This window comes from Microcaecilia unicolor, chromosome 9 (assembly GCF_901765095.1).
Source record: "Microcaecilia unicolor chromosome 9, aMicUni1.1, whole genome shotgun sequence".
Taxonomy (NCBI): domain Eukaryota; kingdom Metazoa; phylum Chordata; class Amphibia; order Gymnophiona; family Siphonopidae; genus Microcaecilia; species Microcaecilia unicolor.
The window spans coordinates 143,042,265-143,060,646 of record NC_044039.1 but is presented as its reverse complement, the minus strand read 5'-3'; the positions used below and the strand labels follow the sequence as shown (position 1 = coordinate 143,060,646).

Here is an 18,382-nt window from a genome sequence, read left to right as displayed (position 1 = left end):
TTAATGCCCCTGTATAAGTTGTTGGTGAGGCCCCACCTGGAGTATTGTGTTCAGTTCTGGAGGCCGTATCTTGCTAAGGATGTAAAAAGAATTGAAGCGGTGCAAAGAAAAGGTACGAGAATGGTATGGGATTTGCGTTACAAGACGTATGAGGAGAGACTTGCTGACCTGAACATGTATACCCTGGAGGAAAGGAGAAACAGGGGTGATATGATACAGACGTTCAAATTTTTGAAAGGTATTAATCCGCAAACGAACCTTTTCCGGAGATGGGAAGGAGGTAGAACTAGAGGGCATGAAATGAGATTGAAGGGGGGCAGACTCAAGAAAAATGTCAGGAAGTATTTTTTTCATGGAGAGAGTGGTGGATGCTTGGAATGCCCTCCCGCAGGAGGTGGTGGAGAGGAAAACGGTAACGGAATTCAAACATGCGTGTGATAAACATAAAGGAATCCTGTTCCGAGGGAATGGATCCTGAGAAGCTTAGCTGAGATTGGGTGGCATAGCCGGTGGTGGGAGATGGGGCTGGTGGTTGGGAGGCGGGGATAGTGCTGGGCAGACTTATACGGTCTGTGCCAGAGCCGATGGTGGGAAGTGGGGCTGGTGGTTGGGAGGCAGGGATAGTGCTGGGCAGACTTATACGGTCTGTGCCCTGAAAATGACAGATACAAATCAAGGTAAGGTATACACGAAAAGTAGCACATATGAGTTTATCTTGTTGGGCAGGCTGGATGGACCGTGCAGGTCTTTTTCTGCCGTCATCTACTATGTTACTATCCAGCTCATTTTCGAAAGTGATCGCCGGCCATTTTCCGCCATAAAACGGAAGATGGCCGGCAATCTCGGAAAAGCGGCCAAATCGGTATAATCGAAAGCCGCTTTTTTGGCAACACAACATCGCCGCTTTCCCATCGCCGGCCAAAGTTCAAAGGGGCGTGTCGGCGAAGCAAAGGCGGGACATGGGCAGGCATGGGTGTGGCTATCAGATGGCCGGCTTTTGGCGATAATGGGAAAAAAACGGCGATAAGCAGTATATCGCCGGGTTTACTTGGTCCTTTTATTTTCATGACCAAGCCTCAAAAAGGTGCCCCAAATGACCAGATGATCACTGGAGGGAATGGGGGATGACCTCCCCATACTCCCCCAGTGGTCACCAACCCCCTCCCATACTAAACAAATAAAACTAAAAACCTTTTTTGCCAGCCTGTATGCCAGCCTTAAATGCCGTACCCACCTCCATGACAGCAGAATGTGTTGTATCCTCCGACAGCCTTTCCCTGGTTGCGATGTGGCTCTCGGGTGAGTGTGACACCTTTTCTGTTAGGTGCCCTGCAGAGTCATATCAGCAATGCATTGTGGTGGGTGTAGGGTACTGTGCTGTACTCCCATGGTGCTTTCCCCCCCTGCTAACTGGATTAGAGTGTGCCCTGTTTTGTTTCCGGTAGTCCATGAGGTAGTGGCCATTTTTGTAAGCCAGTTTTAGATGCCTTTCATGTGTCACCCACGTTAGAGAACGTTATTACCTTGAATGTGGCTGAAAGAGGGCATTGTACAACATTCTGCCAGCTCTGACCTACTGCTAATCTCAGTACCAGGGAGACTCTTTGCCAGTGGGGCACAACATCTGATCTGCAGTTAACTGTGAGTAAACATGCTTATTCAAATAAAGGACTTTTTCAAAGAGATTAGTCAACTGGTGTGCCAAGGTTATACGACAGCAACAAGTCCTAGAGGCCTGCGTGTATGCAGGTCCCTGGAGCACTTTTAGTGGGTACCGCAGTGCACTTAAGGCAGGCGGACCCAGGCCCATCCCCCCCTACCTGTAACACTTGTGCTGGTAATGGAAGTCCTCCAAAACCCACTGTACCCACATGTAGTTGCCCCCTTCACCCCTAAGAGCTTTGGCAGCGTTGTACATGTGTGGGTAGTGGGTTTTTTTTTTTGGGGGGGGGGTTTGGGGGGCTCAGCACCCAAAGTAAGGGAGCTATGCATGTGGGAGGTTTTTCTGAAGTCCACCGCACTGACCCCTAGGGTGCCCAGCTGGTGTCCTGGCATGTCAGGGGGACCAGTGCGCTACAAATGCTGGCTCCTCCCACAACCAAATGCCTTGGATTTCGCCAGGTTGGAGATGGCCGGCATTTTTTTCCATTATCACTGAAAAACAAACCCGGCGAACTCCAAGGTATTTGGCTGGGCTAAACCGTATTATCGAAAAAAAAGATGACGGCCATCTTTTTCGATAATACAGTTCCGGCCAGCTGTAGCGCTGCTGCCAACATAGATCGCCGGCGATCTATTTGGCTGGCGACGTTCGATTATGCCCCTCCACGTTACTTTGTTATATGCAGGTACTTTCTCTGTCCTTCATTTGAAAAAGGCTCGCCTCCTGTATATTTACACCATTGAGGTATTTAAACGTCTCTATCGTATCTCCTCTTTCTCGCCTCTCTTCCAGCTTATACATGTTGAGGTTCCTAAACCTGTCCCTATATGTTTTACAACAGAGACCTCTTACTAATTTTGTAGCAGCCCTCTGAACTGACTCACCAGAGTCTTATACAAGGGCACTATCACCTTTTGTTTCCTGCTGGTCATCCCTCTCCTTATGCACCATGTTGCCAGGATCAAAGCCCACTGCACTAACCATTAGGCCACTCCTTCCTAACAGCATGATTTTGGTTGCCTTGTAACACAACATCATGTGGAAGTCGACATCATCAGTCAGAGATTATATTTGGGCCGTATAGACTATTTTTTAGAGTGGAAAACTGCTTCATTCATCTCCGTATTGTGAAATGTTTTACTATGAGAAACTCTTTTGAGTATTGTTTTGAATTATATGTATTACTAGATCTAATTTATTGAATCAATTTCAAATTGCATGTTTGGAATTCTTGGCTGTTTTCTTTCCTCCTTTGGTTTGTCACCACTGTACCATTTTGGTTGAATATTAGATAGAAACCATCACAGTAGTTTAAGGGAGATTGAATCACAGTATAGTCAACAGATGCTGTGATTTCATTAATACCTTCAGTAAGTAGCATGCTCAGATTATTTAGCTGATGCACCTTTGGGTTTTTGTAATAGTATGAGTACACTATATCTGACGTTCTTTTTACCACAACCTTACCAAATCTTTTTGCATTTCTTGTTAAATGACTTTTTAACATACCTGTTATGCTGTTTTGAGATCTGTCCTCAAATTTGGCATTTCATGTGTTTTATTGCATAGACCCCAGGGAGTAGAACTTCAAAGTCAGTACCAAATCTTTATGTACACACTTATGTGGATTGCTGCTGCTTTGTTACAGCTTTCTGTGCTGTGTCAGAAGGATGATGTGATTGCCAGAGTGCTGAAGCTGGAAGAGATTGTAGAAGATGGACGTGAACAACCAAAGAGAATTATTTTCAAGGAACAAGATATTGAAGACAGAATAGAGGGATACAAGGACCTGGCAGGACTCCTTGATGCTGCTTTCTCTGGTAATGTGTATGTGGAGTTGGTTTGCTATTATGTCAGGATCACTTTGCACCATAACCCATCATGAGGTGGTTTCTTGTTAAATTAATACACTGAGCCAAGAAATAGGCCAGTGTCGCGCCTCTTCTTCATTCTGAGCAATGGTTGCCAGTGTAATATCAGATTATCTTCAAAAATCATTACCCTAATTTTTCAAATTCTTCATTGAGGTATGCCGTTCTTCCCCTTCAAACCAAGGATAACTGAACACAAAAGTCCCACGAAGCAATAGCAGAACACCAAAAAGTGGGAAATGTATATGTAGCAAACTCACACAAACTGCAGTGCAAGCTCTTATGTTACATCTTTTATCGCATTATTTAGCGTTCTACTGCTGTACTGGTTTGAAAAGTGTATTATCATTCATGCACAGTCTTTTCCAAGACCTCCAGATATCTTTTTATGCAGCTGAACAGTTCTTTTTATAGGACCAGTATTTCTAAGACTCCTGAGGCAGGCACATCAGTGCCGAAACGCAGTACCATGTCGAGTCTCTTGTATCACAGAGTCCTTTGCATTGCAGCTATACAAGCATCCTTCCATTAAAGTTTGTTTGTTTATCCCATGGCCTGTTGGGCTTCTGTCCATTTCCCACTTTTTGGTGTTCTTCTCTTCCCCCTTTAAAACATCTCATTCCATACTCTCCAACATGTACTCTACGTTCATCACAACAACATCTCACCATATCTACTCATCTTCAAATTTGTTCATAGTCCACTAGAACATTCTCTTTCTCTGTTATCTCTCCTACCCTTTGGAATAGTACTCCATTTGATTTATGAAAGGAAGTCATTACTTAGGTTCAGCCCTACTAAAAGCCTATTTCATCTCAAAAGCATTTCTTTCTGAACCCATATGACCCCTAATATGTCCACCATCATGCTACTGCAGCATGTTTGTACCCTTCACTGTCCTGCTTTTCAATCCCCTCCCACCTTTTGAATCTTATGTTATATTAGATAAATGGTAATATTCTACTACCTCCTCTATAATTGTCCCCTAGGCTTCCTTGTGTTTCTTCTCCCCCTCCCTCCCTCCCAAATTCTACTCAATTACTTTTTTTTTATTTGTACACCACTTTGGTAATTATTTTATTTGCGATATATTAAATAAAGTTGAACTGTGAACTTTTTCATTTTAAGATGAACTATTCTGTTGAGTTTTGTTTAATTTCTAAAATATTAGCAGGTGCAGCTAGTTCTGTGGCATTGCACTTGCTCATAAAAGGTCTTGGCTTAGCACCATGCTATCTCCACAATAAGCCATTTTTAAAACCAGCAGAGGCAGGTTAGGAGCAACTGTGGAACAGTTGTACTGCCTTTAAACTTATATCTGGGATAAGAGCCTGGGGGGGATTTTGAAATATGGTTGTGGCAACAACTATGGGAGAGAGAGGGAGTAGGGGATAAGGCCTTGATCTGAGGCAACCCATTAAAAAAAACCTTTTGTTTGCTCTTTTTTTTTTTTATTTTGAAATAAAACAAACAAAAATGAAGCAAAGGCTGTGATCATCTGAATATCATTTTCAGCTTGCTCTGTTCTAATGGCTGTTTATGTTGATTGGCTGGTGGAAGAACAGATTGTTGATCATGTTTTTTAGTCTGGGTTCCAGGAGGCATATTTTCAAAGCACTTAGACTTACAAAGCCTATTACCAATCTTTATATACCACAACTCATAAAATAGCAAAGTAGTTTGGAATATCAAAAACTAAAACAATTAAGGAAAGAGGGAAAAACATACTAATAAAAAAAGGCAGAAAAACATAATATAGTATAATGCAACCATCCTACTCCTCACCCCATCCCAAAGCCCCTTCATTCCTCTCAGTCATCCAAGGCCTTCCATAAGAAGTAGGCCTTAAGGCCTATCTTAAATCAAGTCAGAGATATTTAAGAATAACATTTTAAAGTAAAGGAACAAGAATGTAAAAAGCTGAGTCATGTGTGGATCAAGACAAACTCAACAAGGAGACATTACTACAAGCAGTTTGTTATCACAAGATTGAAGAAGAGATAGAGAGATGTGTGGAATAAGAACTTTGAATAGTGAAACTGGCTAGCCAACATGTATAACTTTAAATGCCTGTGCTAATAGTTTAATTTTTATCATGTATGCCACAGGTAGCTAGTGATGTGCCATAAGTAGTGGAGTAATATGCTCATTCGATCAAGAATTATGGAGAGCCTCACTGCAGTATTCTGTACTAATTGCACCCTTTTAAGTGTAGTCAAATACATATTATTATACAGAAAATTCCAGTAATTCAAACAATTGATAACAAGGGCATGAATCAGTAGAGCATCATTTTCAAGCACGGCCCAAAGAGACCTAATTTTTCTAAGAGCAAAATAGCAAGATATAATAATGGCAATAACTCCCAAAACTCAAAGTGATAGGTTCAGGTTAATTTTCTGGCCATACAGTTTGGTTCTTGGGCCAGTTCTTTTTAACATTTTTGAAAGTGATATTGCTGAAGGGCTGTGTGGTGTTTGCCTTTTTTGCGGATGATACCAAAACCTGCAATAGGGTAGACACCCTTGATGGTATGAATAACAATGAAGAAGGACTTAGTGAAGCTTGATGAATTGTCCAGAATTTGGCAGCTAAGATTTAATGGTAAAACAGGTTTTCTTAATTCCCTTTTTTCTAGCTCCCTTGTTTTCTGGGCAATGTCCATTCCCTTCACTGCTTCTCAGTTTTAATTCACCAGGTTTTAATTCCATGTTTATTGAGGTTTGTCTTCTTTTATTGGATTTTGTGTTTCCTCACCTACCTTTTCTTAGTACAGATATAATCCTCTGTGTATTTATTTTTTATAATATATAATTTCTTTTACATATAGTCTTTTGATCTTTATACATTTTTAATCTTTTGTGTGTTTGTACATGTAGTTCTTTGAAGACAGACAAATCTATTATTCTCACCTGTGGGTAAATGCGAGCCGTGTTGCCCAGTCCGGAACTTCTAATCAGCTTGTAAGAGCTTTGTGGAGCGCAACTCACACTCCACTGCGCACACGCAAATGCCTCCTGCCCTCCATGAGAGTACGGTACCCGTAGTTCTTTTTTTTTTACCATGGTGGGGAGTGGACACCATTTTTCTCTGCTCCTCACAGGCCCGGTTCGGAAAGAGCTTTGAGTACTTTTTCAGCACCTTTTTTTTGCCATGTTTTTCTTGTTTGTTTCCTGTGTTCAGGTTCTTCCTTTTCCCTTCCCTTATTTTGGTAGTTATTTTTCCCTGCTTTTAAGTTTCCTTTCTTTTTCCATGTCATTAGGCCACATTTAGCATTCTCCCTTTGTTTTTTCTCTGCTGCTTTGCCCCTTTTTTGGCAGCATCAAGTCATTTGATTTGGCCATGGAAGTTTTTCCTTCCATGTCCACGAAGGTTCTCAGTGGCTTTAAGTGCTGTTCCTGGTGCAATAAAGACCATCTATGGTAAAGACATCCATTCTTGGTGTGTTTAGAGTTAGGGGCCTGATCATAGTCCTTACAACTGTGTTCTGTGTCTTAAAATTTGGTACCCGGTCTGAATCTTCGATGTCATCAACGGCATAGGGTGTTGTATCGGTATAGAGGGCATCGGTCCGTATGGCTGCTAGACCTGTAGACACTGGGAGCAGTTATGCATTGAGTAGGTTTCTACCTGCCTTGGCGCCAACTGTTGTGCAGAGCCCCCAGGACTGACCTTTTTCAGACCAGACACCGAGGCAATGGGAGGATTCAACATCGTCCTCTTTGCCACAGAGGGGCCTTGATGACCGGCTTAGGTGAAGGTCAAGAAGCATCGACATAGATCCTTCTTGACACATGGTGCCAGGAGCTCTGGGATGCCGAGGAAGTTGGCACCCGAGAAGTGTTGGCACTGGGAAGACTGCTCTCCTTCCATACAAGAAGTGCTGGTGCTCTATGCAGCCAGGACCAACCTCCCACCTCGACCCCAGCAGTTCTGCAGACTGTCTCTAAGCTCACCAGCCTTTCCTGGTGTTGGCACTAGATGAGTGCATCTGAGCCTTGTTCCCTGAACTGCTGGCTGGCTTCATTCAGCAGAGTGCATCAGCATCGAGGGTGCTTGCACCTGCCATGCCTTTAATTGCAGCCCTGCTTGGCCCTCAGCCTGAGGTGAGGCCTCTGACGCCAGTGTCGACTGACACCCAAGCCGGCACTCCCTCTTCATCGATGGAAGAAGCTTTGCCGGTGTTGATGCAAGGGCCGACTCCTCTATGCTCTTCTTGGGAACATGGTCTTCTAGGTTGAGTCAGACTCTGTGTCAGCCTTCTCCAGAGGAGATTTTGGCTGATACTGATGAGGCTTGCTCTTGGGAGTCAGTTGATGACCCTCAGTACTTATGGGATAACATCTGACCCCTCCCCTCTACAGGACCCCTCCTCGAGAGAGCCTTTCCTTTCCCTCTATTGTTAAGGAAATGGTGGCGGAAGACAAGCCCAGGGCCAAGATGCTCAAGGTCCTAGACTAAGAGAGGTTGTGATGGACCTGCTTCTTGAGCTCTTACAAGATGTTCTCGTGCAGAATTGGGAGTCCCCTCTGTATGTTCCGGTACTCCCCAAGAAAATTGACACCATGTACTGGATTCAGAGTACCCTTAGGTTTGATAAGCCTCAGCAACCTCATCATTCACTGGTGGTTGAATCTACCCTCAAAAGGGCCAAGAGATCTAGATACTATGCTTTGGCACCCCCGGGCAGGGAAACTAGAACCTTGGATGCTTTTGGGCGTAAGATGTTTTGAAAGCGTTTAGGGCCAGCTGAAATTTCATATGCCCTCTCCCACCAAGTAGGGGACCCACCGGTTCTTTATCCTTGACCCCGGACAGGTCAAGAGAAATAAAAAACACACACAATAAATAAATATATATATATAAGCAAAGGCCAATGCGGAGCAGGTCCTTGGCCTTCTGAATTGTGAAGGGTCCTCAGGATACTAGCTCAGAGATACACTTCAGCCCTCTTCTTTTTATTGGTGAGCAATCAATGCCACATCATCATTATTTTCAGAAACCAATCACATGTTATCAGCATCACACATAAAGCATTAATCATTATCTTTTTTATGAAAATTCAGCAGAATCATGCAAAATTGTTCAGGATATGTCAGCAGTTGTCCATCCAGCCTACTAGCAACAAGTCTGACCACCACCCATATTTATCTATCCAATTCATGTGTTTATTCCTCCTGCAACTTTCTGGTCATGCAACTAATCTCTGGTCACTTAACACTGACAAAGCTATGATTTCCCAAAAGCAGGCTATAATTAAATTTACTGATCAGGGACACTGCCTAGTTCTGTGTTCTTTATCATTCTGCTAGCCTCAGCTGTTGTTTTAGAAATATGTGTTATTTCTAGCTTCTAGTTCCAGTTATTGTAACATTAGTTTAATTTCCAGTAATTATTATTTTAGTTGCTGTAAGCTTTTGTCTCCCCTGATTTAATTGTTATATTAAATTACAGGGCAGCTCCTCATAATCATTCTCAACCCGGACCCAGGGGTCTCTATTCTCAGACAGGGTTTCTGGTCCATCAGTTTCAGGCCTCTATGCTTATCTCTTGAATTCAATCTTACCAGCTGTTCACCAGTGTATACTTGTGAGACTCGGTACACGAGCTGCTAGATTTGGCAGACACTGTCCCTCTGGAGCAGGCCGAATAGTTTTGTTAGTTTGCCAAGTGGCAGAAGGTGTGTTGTAAGTTCTTAAACCAGGGGCACCTAAGGCACTTTTGATGTGGCTTCCAGGATCTCTGCCCAAAGTATAGCAATGCACTGACTCAAGGCTGTGTGGCTCTGACAGAGCCGGCAGTTCAGCAGCAGTGGCGGATGCCACATGCCGGGAGGATAACCTTTTTGGAGAGAAAGTGGAGGAGGTTGCTGACCTCATCAAGAAACATACTGATACCATCCATTCTCTCTCCTGCTGGACACTTTCTGCATATGCTTCCTCCTCTAGGAGGTCTTCTAGCAAGTTGAGGAGGGGTGCCTACTACTCACAGAGACGTAGGTATGTGCCTCCTGTAGCTCGCCTCAACAGGCTCAACCCCAGTATGCCCGTTCACGTCAACAGTGTGTGCCTAAGGCCCCAGAAGTTCCCCAGTCGAAGCAAGGGGCGAGCTATTGACTTGCTCCAGCAGATCATAGCCACAGTACCAGTGGCCATATCGGATGACTTGCCAGTTGGGGGAGGCTGAAATTTTTTCACTAAAGGTGGCCCCTCGTAACCTGAGTGGTGGGTTCTTCAAATAGTCCATCTCTGTTACGTCCTGCATTGGTGACAAAGACCACTAAATTGCCCACCAAGATCTCATCACTTCAGCTCTCAGCATAAGTACTTGCAGAGGAACTTTCAGCCCTTCTAAAGGCCCATGTGGTCGAGCACATCCCACCAGGGGAGGAAGGGTGGGGATTCCATTCCAGGTACTTCCTTGTGCAAAAGAAGACGGGGGGGGGGGGGGGGGATGCATCCCATCCTAGACCTAAGGGCCCTGAACAAATTCCTAGTAAAAGAAAAATTCCAAGTCCAAATGTTGATGTCGTGTTTCTGAAACAGGTAACTTGTAGAGTACAGATATCTTCAGTGTCTGCAGGTTTTTGCTTGGCACTTTTCTAGATATCTACTATATCACCTCAGATGGAAATACTTTATAAGCTACTTCAGCTTTTCCACCATCAGATCATATTGCTTTACTTTAAGCAGATTTGATGGCTAACCTGGAGTCTCCACCAGCATCTGTGCAAGCAAGAGATGATGTGGATTGTAACTCAGCAATAACAGTGCGGGGCAACCGTTTCTCAATCAGTCTTTGCATTAAGATTCTATTTTCATGCTTGAGCATTGATAAATGTTTAGCATGCCTATTATAGTTAGATGAGATTATAGCATATGGGTAAGACAGATCAGGCCAGAGGATGTAGTTAAGTGAAAATTCTAATGGCACATTGCTTCATAGCTACCTTGCAATTCACCACCAGAGATACCAACCTCTGTTCAGCCCAGGAAGAGGCTTGTACCCTGGAGAAATGTGCCCAGGGGGTGGGTGGGTGGGGACTGGCATCTGAAGGCTTTTCTTTATCAGTGCACCAGTTCATACAAAGGATGGATCTGTTCTGATCACAGACCTTGTCAAAATCATTAGAGCAAAAGGCATTACATTAGTATGATGCTTATATTCCGCATCCGCCTATATGGTTCAATGCAGATCACAGTAAAACGTCTAGGCCAATAGGCCATTCCTGGAGAACAAGATACATAAAGAGTTTAATCGCCAAATAGAAACTAATACAAATGGAATGACATTAAAATAAACTTATGAAAGACATCAATTTATGATTCCTTTCTAAATTGCTAGTAACCTCGCATTATCCAAGAAATGGACTAAATTAAAAATTGGCAGAAAATTTTCATGAAGTATTCAACACAGGGGCGTAGACAGACACCCAATTTTGGGTGGGCCTGGGCCCAAGATGGGTGGGCAGAAGAACCTCGCCCCGTCCCACAGGTGATTTGGTCTCTCCTCTCGCCTGCATGCCATATGGAGGGGCATAATGGAACAGAAACGCCTATCTCCATGGGCGTTTATCTCCGAGAACGGGTCCGTGAAGGGGCGGGGCGGATCGTATTTTTTAAAAGAAAAAGACGCCCATGTTTTATTCGTCAAGGTGTGAGCTGGGCGTTTTTGCTTTTCAGCGATAATGGAAAATGAAATCGCCCAGCTCAAAAACGAATAAATCCAAGGCATTTGTTCGTGGGAGGGGCCAGGATTCATAGTGCACTGGTCCCCCTCACATGGCAGGACACCAACCGGGCACCCTAGGGGGCACTTTTACAAAAACCAAATAAAAGGTAAAAGAGCTCCCAGGTGCATAGCACCCTTCCCTTGGGTGTTGAGCCCCCCAAATCCCCCTCAAAACCCACTGCCCACAAGTCTACATCATTACTATAGCCCTAAGAGGTGAAGGGGGGCACCTACATGTGGGTACAGTGGGTTTGGGGGGGTTGGACGACTAGTAGCATTAAGCAGCACAATTGTAACAGGTAGGGGGGGGGATGGGCCTGGGTCCACCTGCCTGACGTCCACTGCACCCCCTAACAACTGCTCCAGGGACCTGCATACTGCTGCTTGGGAGGAGGGTATGACATTTGAGGGTGAAAGTAAAAAGTTGTGAAACATCATTTGTTGTGGTGGGAGGGGGTTAGTGACCACTGGGGGAGTCAGGGGAGGTCATCCCCGACTCCCTCTGGGGGTCATCTGGTCATTTAGGGCACTTTTGGGGGCCTTATTCGTCAAAAAACAGGGTCCAGGAAAAGTGTCCTAAATTCTAGCTCAAAACTGTTCCATTATCGGCGAAGGGCGCCCATCTCTGTTCGCCCGATAACCACGCCCCAGTTCCGCCTTCGACACGCCTTCGATACGCCCCCGTCAACTTTGTCCGCATCCGCGACGGAGTGCAGTTGAAAGCGTCCAAAGTTCGGCTTTCGATTATACCGCTTTATTTGTTTTTGTGAGAAGAACGCCCATCTCCCGATTTAGGTCGGAACTTGGGCGTTATTCTCGTTCGATTATAAGCTGGATGGTCTCTCAAACATTCCCCCTCTCCCGTATACCTTTTAAATAGCAGATTTTCACCAGCAGCGAGCAGCAACTAATACACACTGCTCATGTTGGCCCCACATCCTTCTCTCTGATGCAGCTTCCTGTTTCCACCTAGGCAGAAATGCATCAGAGGGAGGGCTGTGGGGCCGGTGCGAGCAATATGTATGCCACTGCTCACTGCAGGCGAAGATCTGCTACTTACAAGGTATGCAGGAGGGACACTTGTTGGGAGTTTTCAGCTAGTGGGGCCTGGAGATCCCTGCCAGCCACATCATAGGTATGCTGCTACTGGATGGGCCTGAACCCAAAGTGGGTGGGCCTGGGCCCACCCAAGCCCACCCTTGGCTACAACACTGATTCAACAGGTCTTCCTGGGTCACATTATACTTCATGAAATTGCTGTGTGTGTTGATGCAACACACCTGGTATCATGTCTTTTGCAGTATAAAATGATGAAAGCAATCAAGCAGCTTTTATAGGGAAAAGTACTCGCTGAACTCAGTGGCTACCAGCTGGCTCTTTGATTGCCTAAGCTTAATTTTCACATATGCCCACAGGAAGGAGTGCGTTGAAACTTAAAAGACATTCATTGTTCACTTCTTAAAGCTTAGAGGTGATCAGGCATGTTGTAATAATTATTGTAGTATTGTTTAGCTATCCATGCCAGAAAATTCTGGCATAGTCAACAGCAGACTGCCATAGCATATGAGTGCCAATGAAATCATTCCTGCGAGCTAATGTGACATTTACACCAGTAGAGATACCATGAAGATGATATTTACAGCTAGACAGTTACAGGAGAAATGTCATGAGCAGGATCATTATGGAGGTTCTTTGCATCTACAGCATGACAAGCACGGAGTAACACTAATAGCAGCTCAGTTTCAGTAGTCTGCCCAGGTTCTATACATGGAAAACACCAATACTCCCAAGAGAGTTTTTGTTGGGCAGCTGTAAATGAGAAACAATTCTGAGACAAACAATTTAGAAAGGATAAAACCAGTTTCCATGCCCATATGAACTGGAGAATGCTGCCCTCTACTCATCTGCAGAAGACAGAATATAGTGTCATCAAATTTGCCATATGGGTGTGTATTATTTGGAATAGAATCACCTCTCATCAGCACTGCAAAGCAGCTACGTATCCAGTGAATTTTTAGCTGAATGTATGCTGTGAGGAAGATTTCAGTCCATCACACCAACTCATAGTAACTACTGCCAGCGACAGATAGGGGTTAAATAAGAAGATAGGTGCCTACATTAAATAAGAAGAAAAGTGCCTATTTTGCTGCTATTTTATAAAGACACATAGAGATGTATTTTCAAAGCATTTAAAAGTTCCAGGTTGTAGGTCTAAGTGCTTCAAAAATGAGCCCTATAGGCACCTATTGGAGGCAAGGTTCTGGTGTGGATTAGAAATTGGCTATTGGACAGAAAATAGAGGATAGGGTTAAATGGTTATTTCTCTCAATGGAGGAGGGTGAACAGTGGAGTGCCACAGGGATCTGTACTGGGATCAATGCGATTTAACATAGTTATAAATAATATGGAAATCGGAATGACAAGCAAGGTGATCAAATTTACAGATGATACAAAACTTTTCAAGGTTGTTAAAACACATGCGGCCTGTGAAATATTGCAGGAAGAATTTAGAAAATTGGAAGACTGGGAATCCAAATGGCAGATGAAATTTAATGTGGACAAATACAAGGTGATGCACATTGAAAAGAATAATCTGAATCATAGTTACCTGATGCTAGGGTCCACACGTTGGGGGGGGGGGGGGGGGGTCAGCACTCAAGAATAAAATCTGGGTGTCTTTGTAGATAATACATTGAAACCTTCTGCTCAACGTGTGGTGGTGGACAAAAAAAAGCAAACAGGCTGCTAGGAATTATTAGGAAAGGGATAATGAATAAGACCAACAATACTTATAATTCCTTTGTATCGCTTTGTGTCTGCACCTTGAATATTGTGTTCAGTTCTGGTCACCGTATCTCAAAAAAGATATAGTGGAATTAGAAAAGGTTCAAAGAACAGCAACCAAAATGATAAAGGGGATGGAACTCCTCTCATATGAGGAAAGGCTAAAGAGGTTAGGGCTCTTCAGCTTGGAAAAGAGACAGATGAGGGGAGATATGATAGAATTCTACAAAATCCTGAGTTGTGTAGAACGAGTAGATGTAAATCGATTTTTCACTCATTCCAAAAGTACAAAGACTAGGGGACACTCGAAGAAGTTACATGGAAATACTTTTAACACAAATAGGAGGAAATATTATTTTACTCAATGAATAGTTACGCTCTGGAACTCTTTGCCAGATGATGTGGTAAAAGTGGTTAGTGTATCTGGGTTTAAAAAAGGTTTGGACAAATTCCTGGAGGAAAAGTCCATAGTCTGCTATTGAGACAGACATGGAAAGCAACTGCTTACCCTGGGATTTGTAGTATGGAGTGTTGCCACAATTTGGGTTTCTGCCAGGTACTTGTGACCTGGCTTGGCCACTGTTTGAAAACAGGATACTGGGCTAGATGGACCATTGGTCTGACCCAGTATGGCTACTCTTATGTTCTTAAGTAATGCAAATCCAGCAGCAAAAGCACCTACATTCAGGGTGTGGGCATTATGCAAGCACATAATTTATAAAATATACACACACATTGTAATCCCATCAGAACTCTGCCCCTGCCTTGCACTCTACATACATTTAGGCATGCCCTAATTTTATAAGTGCCCATTTATGTATGTAAATCAGTGTTTAAGTGCAAACATGGTTTCTAAAATCATTTTCCTACTATCTTCCATAGTTTTCCAAATACCTTCCACCTTACTTTTCCTCCTCTGCATTTTTGGTTGAAACTAAAACATGACCAAATTAGAATTTCAGGCTGGTTTTGGTGCCACAGCCAAAATTTGGTCAGCCTCAAATTCAGGGATGGAAAAACTTACTAAATCTCACACAAGTTCATTCCAGGCATAAGAGAGCCCTAATCCCCATATGCCTATACTACTGTGCTACTGAGGGGGTGCAAATTTATTTTTTTAATTGGCTTATTGAGATTTGTATTGAAGTATAAAGAATATACTAAAATACTTCAAGAAAGACATTGTATTATAATCTGAAGATGACATCTATTTTTTTCTTAGTTTTATATATATATATATTTTTTTTTTTTTATGTATTTAGATGAAAGTCATTGTGATAGAAAAAGGACATCCTCAAGCAGTTGGACCAACAAAACAGACGTAAAGGTAGTTAAGTTGTTGAAGGTTTTTGACTTGAATTTCTCTTTTAGTATTTCTTGACTATTTAATTTAGACTAAAGAGCAATACTGTTCTGATAATAAGGTCAGACCTGCAGTTAAAAACCAAGATTTGTTTCTGTATAACTGGAGCACTCAGTGTAGTTTTCTGTGCAGAGATAGACATCTAAATAAGGTACCTTTCCCGGGTCATAACCCCAACTCCATTCTTCTTATCCAACATATAATAGAATAAGCATCCTTTGCTGACCATTATCCAGAACTAGAATGGGCAGCTTTTTCCACTACTGTTAAAATGAGTGTATTACAGAATAATGCACGCTCCAGCATTCCAGAGGCAGCAACAGTTTAGTCCTTCTTTAGTCCATTTTCAGGGAGGACTTTGAAAAAGGACTTTCTATGAGTGCCATTTCTTGCCTCTTGCAATTACATTGGTGAGGGGTTATGTTTGAACATATAAGTATGAAATGGGACATATGCTTTCTGTCAATCTTGTACAGAATGTATCCATTATCTTTTTCAAACTTTGTTTAATTTAGAAGCTTCTGGAAAGTTCTTCAAGGCACTGGACACAAGAAACTCAACCGGCACCAGAAACACAGGATCTCTCTAAGAAGTTGTTCATCCGTGGTCAATCTATTTCCAGGAGAAAAGAAAAACGTTCAGCCTCACCGTTAAGGGCAAGGAAACAACATTACAGACCTCGTACTGTTGGAACAGTGGAGAAAAGCAAAGCTATATCAATACTGAGGCCACACTCGGCCAGTTAGATGGGGAGGCCTAAAGTTCTAATAGAATGTAATTTGTTATGGGCATTATATATTGTTTCTAGTTCAACACTATGAGGACAGACCCACTTTCCTTTATAGAACACTGGCATAACAAGTCCAAATACATACTATAGGGCAAGCACCTAGGTACATGTAATTTATAGCAATCTATAAGTTACGCGCATGTGAGTCCCGCTGACGTGTATGCATATCTGTCAAATACACACATAAAATTTGCATATTTAAATAACAGCGCTTAGGTATAAATTTGACCTTTAGGCATGCATGTGCCATTATTCTAATCATTTACGCAAATAATCAGCATGGAAATGTTAGTGACGTCGCTACAGAACTGAAGTGTGCAGATTCATCCATTTTAGGTCCATCCCATAACCTATTCATATTATCTCCTGCATTCTACATAACGTGACCTAAGTTGTGCATGCAAATCCAGTCGTATTCTGGATTTACACATTCAACTTTAATTAATTAGTCAACAAGCCAGTCAGCGCCAATAATTGCTACTTAATTACAGACACGAATTGGCATTAATTAGAATTTATGTGCAGAACTGTCTAAGCATATTCTATAATGGGATGTGCTTACATTTTAAGTTGTATAGTTGAAAAGGGGCATGGAATGGTCAGGTCCTGGGTGTTTCTCAGACCTATGTGCGTGTAATTTAGGTGTCAGCATTTACACAAAGTTTTACTTGGCATAACTGCTTGCGACTAAATTCAGTTGTGTGGACTGGCGCTCGGTACATTACAGTGGTTCCCAAACTTGTTCCTGGAGGCATCCCAGCCAGTCATGTTTTCAGGATATCCACCATGAATATTCATGAGAGAGATTTGCACGCACTGCCTCCACCTCATGCAAATCTCTCTCATCAATATTCATCGTGGATATCCTGAAAACCTGACTGGCTGAGGTGCCTCCAGGACCAGGTTTTGGACCCACTGGCATATTCTATAAACAGCACGGAAATTTAGATTTATTCTTATTTAGGCATACTTTATAAAATATGTCTAGGCAAATTTCATTTCAGCGCAGATTTTTTTTAGGCATGGTATATAGAATCTAGGCCTATTTGACTAAAACTGTTGTTTATTCTGATTTCCGTGCTTGAATTGGAAAGCATCTCATACCTGCAGTTTCAGTCTGCTCTTCTAAATAAACTTTAGCAAGCCTGGTCATAACTGCTGTGATTTAATATGCACTTTTATCGTGGGTGAAGCTTGCATAGGTGCCTTGTTTATTACAGTTGATTGCTCACATAAAAAGACAAACACAAAGCAAGGTACATCACAGAAAAATAAAGCATTACAAAATACATAATGTTCCCCCTTTCTCATCCACCTCCTTCTCTAAAACCCTGGATAAAAACTATCCCTTTCTCCTGTTACTGAAGACCATGGAAATGAATTCCACAACTGTGGACCAACAAACCCAAAAGAGTCTTGCTGGGTGCACTGGGTAGGTACAAAAGAGCCTGCTGAAAGGAGCCCCGTATTCACCCCAGGCTGTAAGAAAACAATTTTTCTCTCAAATATTCAGAGCCCATCCCATTTAGAGCTTTGAAAAACTATACAGAATAGTTTATACTGGACTCTATAATAAACAGGTAACTACTGCCATAAACCCTTTTCCCAGGACTATCCATGCAACAATATTATGGATTAGCTGCAATTGTCTCTATTAACCCACAATAACAATAATCAATTCAGAAAACAATGAATAAGCAAAAGAATGTCTTCTTGTTGCAAAAATAAAAGTAAAATGTACACAGCTGAAAAATAGGACCTTACAACAGCTAAAACCTGCCTTTGTAAAGTACCGGTAAATCTATCTAGGAAGACATCCATGTACTGAACCAAGAGCTGAGTTGGAATCTGACATCTCCAAATATATGGGAAAATACCCAACTTCCTTTTCGTCCCATGGTGTGAATTCCTAGAATATGTGAGTGATCATATTGTATCAGAATTCCTGCTGATAGTTTTTAGATTGTATTGTTTTTTTTCTTAAGAGCTCCCTGTTGTTCTTTATTTGGACTCCCCCCAATATTGTGAGCTAATCAGGTGTAGAAGTATATTGTTCTTCCATTTTCTTTGTTCTGTTTTTCCATTATACTTGTGACTCTACACTTTTCCGCTGTATTTCTTTTTACAAGAGTTACATAGTAACATAGTAGATGACGGCAGAAAAAGACCTGCACGGTCCA

At 42.6% G+C, this 18,382-nt stretch overlaps 1 protein-coding gene across 1 annotated transcript in view; it reads left to right on the top strand.

The window, feature by feature from the left end:
• Positions 1 to 16,731, top strand: part of HEATR4 (HEAT repeat containing 4) — a 132,802-nt gene extending 116,071 nt beyond the window's left edge. The window contains exons 15-17 of the mRNA XM_030215365.1: positions 3,312 to 3,483; positions 15,312 to 15,376; positions 15,928 to 16,731. Coding sequence (XP_030071225.1) covers positions 3,312 to 3,483; positions 15,312 to 15,376; positions 15,928 to 16,158 — 468 coding nt within the window. The 3' untranslated portion in view covers positions 16,159 to 16,731. The remainder of the gene's footprint in view (positions 1 to 3,311; positions 3,484 to 15,311; positions 15,377 to 15,927) is intronic.
• Positions 16,732 to 18,382: the final 1,651 nt, after the last annotated feature.